This window comes from Apis dorsata, unplaced genomic scaffold, assembly GCF_000469605.1.
Source record: "Apis dorsata unplaced genomic scaffold, Apis dorsata 1.3 scaffold_68, whole genome shotgun sequence".
NCBI lineage: Eukaryota > Metazoa > Arthropoda > Insecta > Hymenoptera > Apidae > Apis > Apis dorsata.
The window spans coordinates 359,894-369,433 of record NW_006263366.1 but is presented as its reverse complement, the minus strand read 5'-3'; the positions used below and the strand labels follow the sequence as shown (position 1 = coordinate 369,433).

Below are 9,540 nucleotides of genomic sequence, written 5' to 3'. Positions count from 1 at the left end.
AAATTTTGAAAAGTCGAACGATCGAGTCTGGGTCGAGGAAATCCATTGATTTAGCGATTGGAATTCCAATTCCAAGAGAAATAATCCATCGCATGGAAAAATGCGAAACAATTCGAATTAGACCTTGACAGTGTCGGGTCCCCGGCGAAAGTTTTGTCCACCGCCTCGGAGATCACCGGTCGATCCGGTCTCTCGTACCCTCGTTTCGTGGAAAGCGTCGACGATTTTTGGAAGATCGGCATTTCGGGATCGGAAACGTGACCGCGGAAAGCTACGTTTCGCGTGGGAGAGGGGAGAAAAATCGACGGGGAACGATGATCCGCGATGAGTGACGATCAATTATTGACCGACGTAAAATCCACCGGTGCCTCGTATATAAGTTGTTGTCTCGTTCAACAGCTTCAGTCGTTCTTCACTCTTCGGCCACACCGATTATCGATCCGAGGCAGCGAGTTTTCGAGAGACAGATAGAAGATAAGTTCGTTTCGTGGATATTCGTGTAATATATATAATATATATATATATATATTCTCGAATTGCGCACAGTGTGAGAAAAAATGCGGTATCTTGAGTGTTTCGTGCCGTTGATGGTACTATCGTGCCTCGCAAGTTCGTTCGCGGAACCTGGTGAGTCTGTTTCTTATTTTTGAATTGACTTCCGGTTGAAATGGTGGATACCGGTGATGGTGACACGTTGATTTACCTCTCTTTATTCTTTTCGATACGAAAAGAAATGTTAGAAACGAAATTAAGATCAATTCTTCTCGCGGTGTGTCTTAATTTTTAACAGAGATTTTTATTTTATTTTTTTTTTTTTCAATAACCTTGCTAGAGTTGTTTCAAGCAAGTTGATTTCGTTTTTATTTACAGGTGTCCTCTTAGATCTGGCTAAGGATCATCAAAAGCGCGTGGCAAGTTTGCTGGACCCGCTAGGATTGTTCCACAAGAAGGATCAAAGCTCGAGCTCGTCGCACTCGTACGGGAACCACCTACAGCTAGGACCACTTTCCTTTTCGAGCAGCTTGGCCAGCTCTTCGGCCACGGCCGAAGGCAACGGTGCTACCTCCGTTGCCAAGGCGAATTCTCAAGCCTTCGGCCAAGGCTCTGCAAAAGCTGACGCCAGCGCAATAGCCAACGCTCAAGGTACTCAGACATTCACAAATATTATTAATTATCGGCGCGATATCGATTGTTATAACATTCTTCTGGATGATCCCCTCGAAAATATTCCCGTGGAATATTTTTCTAACGATCGAATCTTTTAGATTGAAATTTTACAGAGAGAGAGAGAGAGAGAGAGAGAGAGAGAAATCTCCTAAATTATCAGTAATCGGATCTTTTCTTCGAATCGAATTTTCTTTGGACGTAAATCACATCGGTTCCACATTACATTCCAGATTATTCAGATTCTAACATCGGTCACAACTACTACTACGTGCCGACAGACGTGCAACAATACGACGTCCCCGGTGGTTCTCAGTCGATCACGAATCCGAATGATGGTTATAACGCTGCGAATACCGTTGCGAGCGCCGCTGCAAATGCTAATGCAAACGCGAACTATAATGCGAACAGAGGTGCGAACTCGAACGTGAACGCCAACGCGAATTCGAACGCCGTTTCTTATACCGGTGCAACGCCGACCAATTATTATTCTCCCGGATACGATCTATCCGATACCGGTGCCAATGCAAATACGAATCTTAAAAGTAACAGCGCGAACAATGGCGCGGGAACGCTCGACGGCTATTACACGGCTCCTGAAAGTTTTCGAGGTAATGCAGCCGCAGCAGCAAGCGCGGATGCGAGAGAGAATTCTATTAGCGGAGCGGGATCATCCGATAATTATTATGCTCCTGGAGGAGCGTGGAGCGATGGTGGTGCGATCGCGGATGCAAAGACGAATATCGTCGATGGTGTAACGAGTGGCTATAAACCTGGAATCATGAAAAGCAACGTGGGCCCGATCGACAATTCGAAATCGAACGGTGGCGTGGAATTACCATATGGATATTATCCTTCGGGAACTCGAAGCAACGCGGTGACCGGTAGCAAGGTATAAATCATCGTCGTTTCTCAAATCAAATCGATTTTCTAAAATAATTTCGATAATCCTCTCGTATCGAGATGGTGAAATAGAGGTTGAAATCCTTTGCTCGAATTTCCTCCTCCTCCTCGTCATCATTATCATTATCATCGAAGGGCTGAAATAATTGATAACGAGATGCCTCCGGTTCAATTCACACAGATTCCTTATCGTCCTCACGACGATGAAGAAACGGTGGTAGTGATCGTAGATCCTCCACCGGTCCACAGGCCACCATTGGACAGGCCGCCATTCGGTAGGCCACCACCATTCGGTAAGCCACCACCATCATTCGGTAGGCCACCACCATTCCGTAAGCCGCCATCACCATTCGGCAGGCCACCTTTCGAGAGATATCCACAACCTGATCACGGCCCTGAGACAATCAAAGTGATCGTGATCGAAGAGCCGACATATCATAGCCAAGGTGAGCTGCCTCGAACGGATGTTGGATGCTGATTTGCACGTGTGACTAAAGAACATTGCTTCACGTTGAAGAAGAAGATTGTCGATCGCAATCGCTATGTCGCATCGATGATTTAGATATCCGTTGTTTGAATAATCGACGGACGATGTGTAAAATGGGCACGATGATACATCACATTGATTGCACTTGCGAGAAACTATTCTTTGTCGTTTCAAGGAGAGGATTGTATTATTTCTTCGTGTAAATACATCCGAACGATACTAATATACTCGAGATATATGTACAACTTGTGTGAATTGTTATTAATCTAAACAGATCGAACAGGTTTCGTTCCCTTTTCAACATTGTGTACGTTTAACATTTAACACGAGAACCCATCATGATACTTAACTGTTGTGTAATTATTTTTCAACGGCACGTTTACGTAGATCTTGTTTCCAATAGCACAGATATATGTATTCAAGTCAACAGCATGTATATTTACTTTTTATAAATTTATTATAAATTTTCCTTGGTGTTCATAGATATTATTTTTTTCAGCAGGAGCGAGTAATGGAAAGGGTCAATACGGTCAACCGATCGACTATCCGGTTGGAGGCTATCAGAATGGTTATGGAGGAGCTAACGCAAACGCCAATGCTAATGCCATCGCTATTGCAAATGCAAATGCCAAAGCAAACGCAGCAGCTAACGCAGGAGCTAATGCAGGAGCTAATGCAGGAGCTAATTCCATCTCTGGAGCGAACGGCTACCCTGTTCAGGAATCGGGATACTATCCTGGAAATGCTCCAACCACTTCCATCGGAACGAACAATCCTTTCTTGACTGGATCTCAAGGAACCGGAGGGGCTAACGCAGGCGCTAATGCAGGAGCCAACGCAGGTGCTCTTGGAAACGCGTATCCAGGAACATCAAGGCCAGGAAGTCAGGGTGCGGGTAGTTATCCAGGTGGCTCGTACACTGCTGGATCGGGCAATCCTTTTCTAACTGGTGGACAAGGTCAAGGAAATGCAGGTGCCAATGCTGGTGCCAACGCCGCTGCAAATGCTGCTGCTAATGCTGGTGTTATCTCTCAAGGACAAATCGGAGCACAAAATCCTTTCCTCAATCCTGGATTCCAACCTACTGCAAGTCCTCACGGACTTGAAGAATACGTAATTAATAATGAAAAAAGTGGAAAACAGAGTGGAGGTAGCCCCATTCCTACTACTTATCCTGGCCAAGGAAGCAAACCAGGAAGCTATGGAATGAACGTACCCACGATCGTTGGATCAGGAGCAAATGCAGGAGCCAATGCAGGAGCTATCGCCAATGCTAATGCTGGTGCGAATGCAGGTGGATACGGTCAGCCTGTTAAAGAAAGTCCTGTAATTATTCCTGCTAATCCAAGTACAAATTATGAGGGCGGAGCTGGATCAGGTAGCGTATTCGAAAATACGGGAAGCGTATTTGGAAATTCTGGATCAGGTAGCAATGGCTATGGTGTTCCTACAAAGGGTGTTCCTTATCAAACTGGATTAGTTTCTGGTGGAGCAAATGCTGGAGCGAATGCAGGAGTAAATGCTGGAGGATCTGGTGGCTATGGTGTACCAACAAAAGGTGCTCCAGTCTTTGGAACGTCTGGACCAGCTTTTGGAACTGGTGGCGCAAATGCTGGAGCGGATGCAGGAGCAAATGCGGGAGGTAGCGGACCTGGTGGTTATGGTGTACCCACAACAGGAGCTCCAGTCTTTGGAACATCTGGCCCAGCTTTTGGACCTGGAGGAGCAAATGCCGGAGCCCCCGCTGGAGCAAATGCTGGAGGTAGTGGGCCTGGTGGTTATGGTGTACCACCAAAAGGAGCTCCAGTCTTTGGGACATCTGGACCAGCTTTTGGAACGGGTGGCGCAAATGCTGGAGCGGATGCAGGAGCAAATGCGGGAGGTAGCGGACCTGGTGGTTATGGTGTACCCACAACAGGAGCTCCAGTCTTTGGAACATCTGGCCCAGCTTTTGGACCTGGAGGAGCAAATGCCGGAGCCCCCGCTGGAGCAAATGCTGGAGGTAGTGGGCCTGGTGGTTATGGTGTACCACCAAAAGGAGCTCCAGTCTTTGGGACATCTGGACCAGCTTTTGGAACGGGTGGCGCAAATGCTGGAGCGGATGCAGGAGCAAATGCGGGAGGTAGCGGACCTGGTGGTTATGGTGTACCCACAACAGGAGCTCCAGTCTTTGGAACATCTGGCCCAGCTTTTGGACCTGGAGGAGCAAATGCCGGAGCCCCCGCTGGAGCAAATGCTGGAGGTAGTGGGCCTGGTGGTTATGGTGTACCACCAAAAGGAGCTCCAGTCTTTGGGACATCTGGACCAGCTTTTGGAACGGGTGGCGCAAATGCTGGAGCGGATGCAGGAGCAAATGCGGGAGGTAGCGGACCTGGTGGTTATGGTGTACCCACAACAGGAGCTCCAGTCTTTGGAACATCTGGCCCAGCTTTTGGACCTGGAGGAGCAAATGCCGGAGCCCCCGCTGGAGCAAATGCTGGAGGTAGTGGGCCTGGTGGTTATGGTGTACCACCAAAAGGAGCTCCAGTCTTTGGGACATCTGGACCAGCTTTTGGAACTGGTGGAGCAAATGCTGGAAGCAAAGCTACTGCTATAGCAAATGCTGGAGCAAATGCTGGATCTGGATCTGGATCCGATGGTTTTAATATTGGACCATCTAAAGGTGGAGCAGATTTTGGAACATCTGGACCAGGTTTTGGTACTGGCGGATCAGGAATTGCTGGTGCAAATGCCAAAGCTGATGCTGTTGCAAATGTTGGAAGCAGTAATGGTAATGGTGGTTACGACGGCTTCATATTTGGAGATGCATCCGCCAGTGCTAGTGCCAAGGCTCAGGCTTCCGCTTCTGCTGGATCAAATGGATCAGGAAGTACGTTTATATATTTATAATTAAGCTAATCTTGTTGCTTTCGCTTCGAATCTCATCCAATTTGAGCTGCATTTGCTACAAATGTATTTAACACCTTATCGAAAAGCATCCATTTATAATTGGCAAGTCAATTGCCATTTACATGCAGGAAAAAGCTTAAATCTCACATATTCTAAAAGCAACAAGTGTCTAATTTCGTTTCATCGCATATTTTTTTCATCCCATGTAACTTGTTCATTCATTATCTGCTATTGCTTTCATAGGCGACAGTGTGTTATCCATGGCCGATGCAATCCAATTAGGTGTGGTCCTAATTAAATGATTTCGTCTCCATTCCTCAGGCTCAAACGCGATTGCAAACGCGAATTCGAACTCGTTCAGAGGATTTTCTGGTAGCAATGCGTCCGCCAAATCGTCCGCCAAGTCGTCAGGTTTTGGAAATGGATCAGCCAATGCGAATGCACAAGCATCCAGCAAAGCGTCTTCGGGATCCGGCAACAGTTCCGCCTCCAGCTCTGCATCCGCCAACGTGGATACGACGGGTTTGCTCGTCTTCAGGGATTAATCGTCCAAACATCCGGATATACTCGTTATTTAATTAATTTTGCTCTCTCGAATTATTTAATCGTGGAAATGTTACGAACGCCATGGACCGTGCCATCACTCTAAACTCGATTTTTAGGATACCCTACCGATTAGCTTGTAGGATCTGAAACACGTCAATGGAATTAAGAGTCAAAGATACATCGATTTAAAACGATTATCGACGCGAACATCGATCGACGCAAGGCAATTATCCATGCTGGATCTCATGGCAATGTAATATCGAAATTCGTAATTACTTTACAACTCGATGTGTTGATATGTAACTAATTTTATTGCGCTTTATCTTTAAAAATGAAAATTAATAATTTATAGTGAATGAATAACGAATGAAATTTTATCGGAGTCGAGCATTCGAAAAATAAATTTATTATCATTTGTGATAATATTCTTGCCAATACACGAAGCGTAGGAAGCATTCTCCGTTTAAGAAAATCCTCCGAAATCCTTTTTTGTCTTTTTTTCCAACGTTAATATCGTATATTAAACTTATCTTCGTTAATTTGTTCACTTTGTCGAAGCGTCAACCCATTTAAAAATTTTTTAAAGTGACTTCCATCGTGTTTTATCGTATAAGTGGATAATACTCGATATATGATTAGCGTTTTTTCCGATTTTATAATAGATATTTAAGATTGAACGTTATCTTAGTTCTATAAAACGATGTAGCATGTAATTAAAAAACTTTGTACGTAATTACGTTAAAATTATATTTAACGTAACGAGCGTAGCTATTTTAATCTTAAATCGTGATAGTAATACGAACGAGATAATGTTTTTTTTTTTCTATCTTTATACATAGCATCCAATCAAATATCAAATTTGCGATATAGTATTTTAATTATCGACTAATAAAAAAGGCATTTTTATATTAATTTATAAACGAATACGAATAAATACGAAGGCGTATGATCTTCGTACGACTTCTATTCGCAATAAATTCAATTATACTTATTTCTCTTTCAAAACAATTCAATTCTTCTCCAAACTTTTTCCATATAAACAATAATTTACGTACGAGTAATTAGTTGTTGTAAATGTAAAGAACCGGATATCATGTCGTACAAACACAGTCGAAGAAACGAAGTAAAAAATCAAAAATATGTCGGTATATTTGTCTCCTCTTATTAATATCTGTGCACGCGAATTCTCATAATTTGCGCGTAATTACCGACAATTGTTTTTTAAATTAAGTATCATTTATTTTACGACTTCCACGGAGTTTCCATCTATTATTCTAGCTTATCATACTTCACGCTCTTACGCAATATAAATATTATTGAATATTTATTTTTATTTCCGTCATTAAAGCGTATAAGAACTCATAATAAAATTTTAAATTCTCTCTTTTTTTTTCCTTTTTCTTTTCCTTTTTTATATCGGCGGATATCTTTGACCTTAGTTCATTAAAAAACTATTAGATAAGCGTAACTGGAATCGTTAAGTGACAGAATTACAAAATCTTTCGTTTGATTTATTTTAATCCATTTTTAAATACACGTCTTTTATTAAGTAAATCATTTACTCATCAAATTTGTTGAGATTCTTACGTAAAACGAGTTGCATATTTTACTTTTCTTATCAATTCGTGTAATACGATAATTTTTACAAATTTCTCTTAAGAAACTATATTCGTCGATGTGTAAATACGCTTGTTTCATGGTTCATAATGCTTATGAAACATTGACAAACGGCAACATTGAACGACGATCATAAATAACTATTATTGGTGACTCTGTCACTTCTTTATTTTCCCATTACACTTTCCGCCATCATGTTCATTATATATTGAACGCGTAGGCATAATTTGCGTCTGATATAATCTTTACGTGGAAATTCTCAACGACCACAACACAATGGCAATGACATCCTTAAAGATCTAAGACTAACTTTGATCGAAACAAATTTTTTAAGAATCGAAAAAAATTCTTGTCCATTTATTTATATATATATTTCATATTTCCTTAAGAAAAATGTGACGTGAAACTATTTACTTGCTTTTTTTTTTTACCTTCCATTAATTGCTTTTGTTTCAAATAATTTTCCTCGATTTTTCACCGTGAAAGAAAAGTTCTTTAGAAGAATTTCATTGTTCCGCTAATTTGTCCCTTGATTTTATTGATCTTTAATTACTTTCCTAAAATTCCAGGTAGGGTTGCCAGGTCAAAGATTTTACCGTTACTTGGCTGAAACTTTCAGTTTCTCGAAAGCATCCCCAATAATGGCAAGAAAACTCCTCCTTTAAAAGGAAAGCTTCGAAATTCGGATGCGTTCAGTTCTGGTATAAATTCTGAACGTGAACGAAGTCATTTTCCTGCTATTTCTTATATCCGTCGCTGCAACGATGGATATCTTGGAGGATTCTTCATCCTCCAAAAATGAAATTTCTTCGTTGAAAAGTGAGTGTTTTTATCTTTCATATTCGTGAATAATTAAAATTGAATAATTAAAATTTCACGTTCAACGATATTCATACAACCTCTTCTATCTGTTCAATTAATGTGCCTAAAAATATTTAGAGATTTATTTATCGTATGTAATTTATCTATCATATAAATATAATTAAAAAAAATGTAATAAAATTAAAATAAATAATTAAAAAAAATAAAAAGAATTTAAAATATATTTTCAGAGAGTGAGATTAAGGAGATGAACGATGAAAGAGGAATTACAAGGTAAATGATATTTCTTTCTTAACGAGTTCGATTATTTTTAATTGAAATATTTTTCTTTTTCTTTTTCTTTTTTTCTTTTTTTTTTTTTTTTGGAGAGAAAAATTGAGAAACAATCGATATCTTAATCGCTTACCAGGAATTTTTTCCAGTTTCGAAGCGAGGGCAAGAAGAAGACTCAAGAGAAAAGATTAGTAACTTCTTAGTCTCATCCATCATCTACGTCCACAAAAGTTCACGGGATCGAACACGAAGATCAATTCGTATAAATTGCCCTTTGAAGACAGCATGCATCACTTGTACACAGATTATTGACAAAATGTTCGTTCTAGAAATTAAATGTATTAATATTTCTGTAAATTATATTCTTCGAATAAGGTTTCTATAAATATGGTTTTATTAAGTATCGTAGAAAAATAATATTTAAAGCACGATTATTATATAATTTAATTAATAATGTTAAGATGTAAGATAAAAATTGTAATTATTATTCTAGATTTATTTTATGGAGAGATACAAGACTGAATTTAACGTAAGACTAATTATTCCTTATAATTCGAATAATGCGAATTCGTTATTTATTTAGAAATATATGAAACCTTCTTTTCTCCATTAATTTTATTTTATTTTTTTCCCCTTCTCTCACTCTTTCATTCTCGCAAGCAATAAACTTACACACATCGATGCAATAAAAATAAGATTTTTTTCTAGGAAAAAAAGAAATTTGGAATGGAAGAATCGATTAATTATTTAAACGACAGATTTAATATCGAGAATTCCCAATGATCGTTGAATAAAACATGATCGTAAGAAAGTATTAACTTACATCTTTCGATGTTCCT

The 9,540-nt window shown here is 40.2% G+C and overlaps 1 protein-coding gene and 1 long non-coding RNA gene across 7 annotated transcripts; one reads left to right on the top strand and one right to left on the bottom strand.

The window, feature by feature from the left end:
- Window positions 1-386: 386 nt before the first annotated feature.
- On the top strand, window positions 387-7,125 carry LOC102680076 (fibroin heavy chain-like). Of its 6 annotated transcripts, XM_031515368.1 has the most exons (10): window positions 387-627; window positions 871-1,143; window positions 1,398-2,056; window positions 2,249-2,513; window positions 3,054-4,316; window positions 4,413-4,523; window positions 4,644-4,763; window positions 4,884-4,936; window positions 5,111-5,423; window positions 5,765-7,125. In XM_031515368.1, exons 1-10 carry the CDS (start codon window positions 558-560, stop codon window positions 5,986-5,988), a joined length of 3,351 nt encoding a protein of 1,116 aa, XP_031371228.1. In that variant the 5' UTR covers window positions 387-557; the 3' UTR covers window positions 5,989-7,125. The 6 variants fall into 6 exon arrangements, with proteins under 6 accessions (XP_031371228.1, XP_031371229.1, XP_031371233.1 ...); XM_031515369.1 differs by lacking the exon at window positions 4,884-4,936 and having other exon boundaries at window positions 4,644-4,796; window positions 5,151-5,423; XM_031515373.1 differs by lacking the exons at window positions 4,413-4,523; window positions 4,644-4,763; window positions 4,884-4,936 and having other exon boundaries at window positions 3,054-4,082; window positions 4,197-4,216.
- LOC116186867 lies at window positions 4,075-5,045 on the bottom strand. Its single transcript, XR_004151917.1, has 2 exons — window positions 4,992-5,045; window positions 4,075-4,151 (listed from the first exon to the last, which is right to left on the bottom strand). It is a non-coding gene; the product is annotated as an uncharacterized LOC116186867 (long non-coding RNA).
- Window positions 7,126-9,540: the final 2,415 nt, after the last annotated feature.

Excerpts from the sequence above, each read along its gene's own strand:
- LOC102680076 (XM_031515368.1), top strand. The coding sequence starts at position 558 with ATGCGGTATCTTGAGTGTTTCGTGCCGTTGATGGTACTATCGTGCCTC. Across the intron at positions 4,524-4,643 it reads TTTTGGACCTGGAGGAGCAA|ATGCTGGAGCGGATGCAGGA; the intron begins ATGCCGGAGCCC and ends CGGGTGGCGCAA. Across the intron at positions 4,764-4,883 it reads TTTTGGACCTGGAGGAGCAA|ATGCTGGAGCGGATGCAGGA; the intron begins ATGCCGGAGCCC and ends CGGGTGGCGCAA.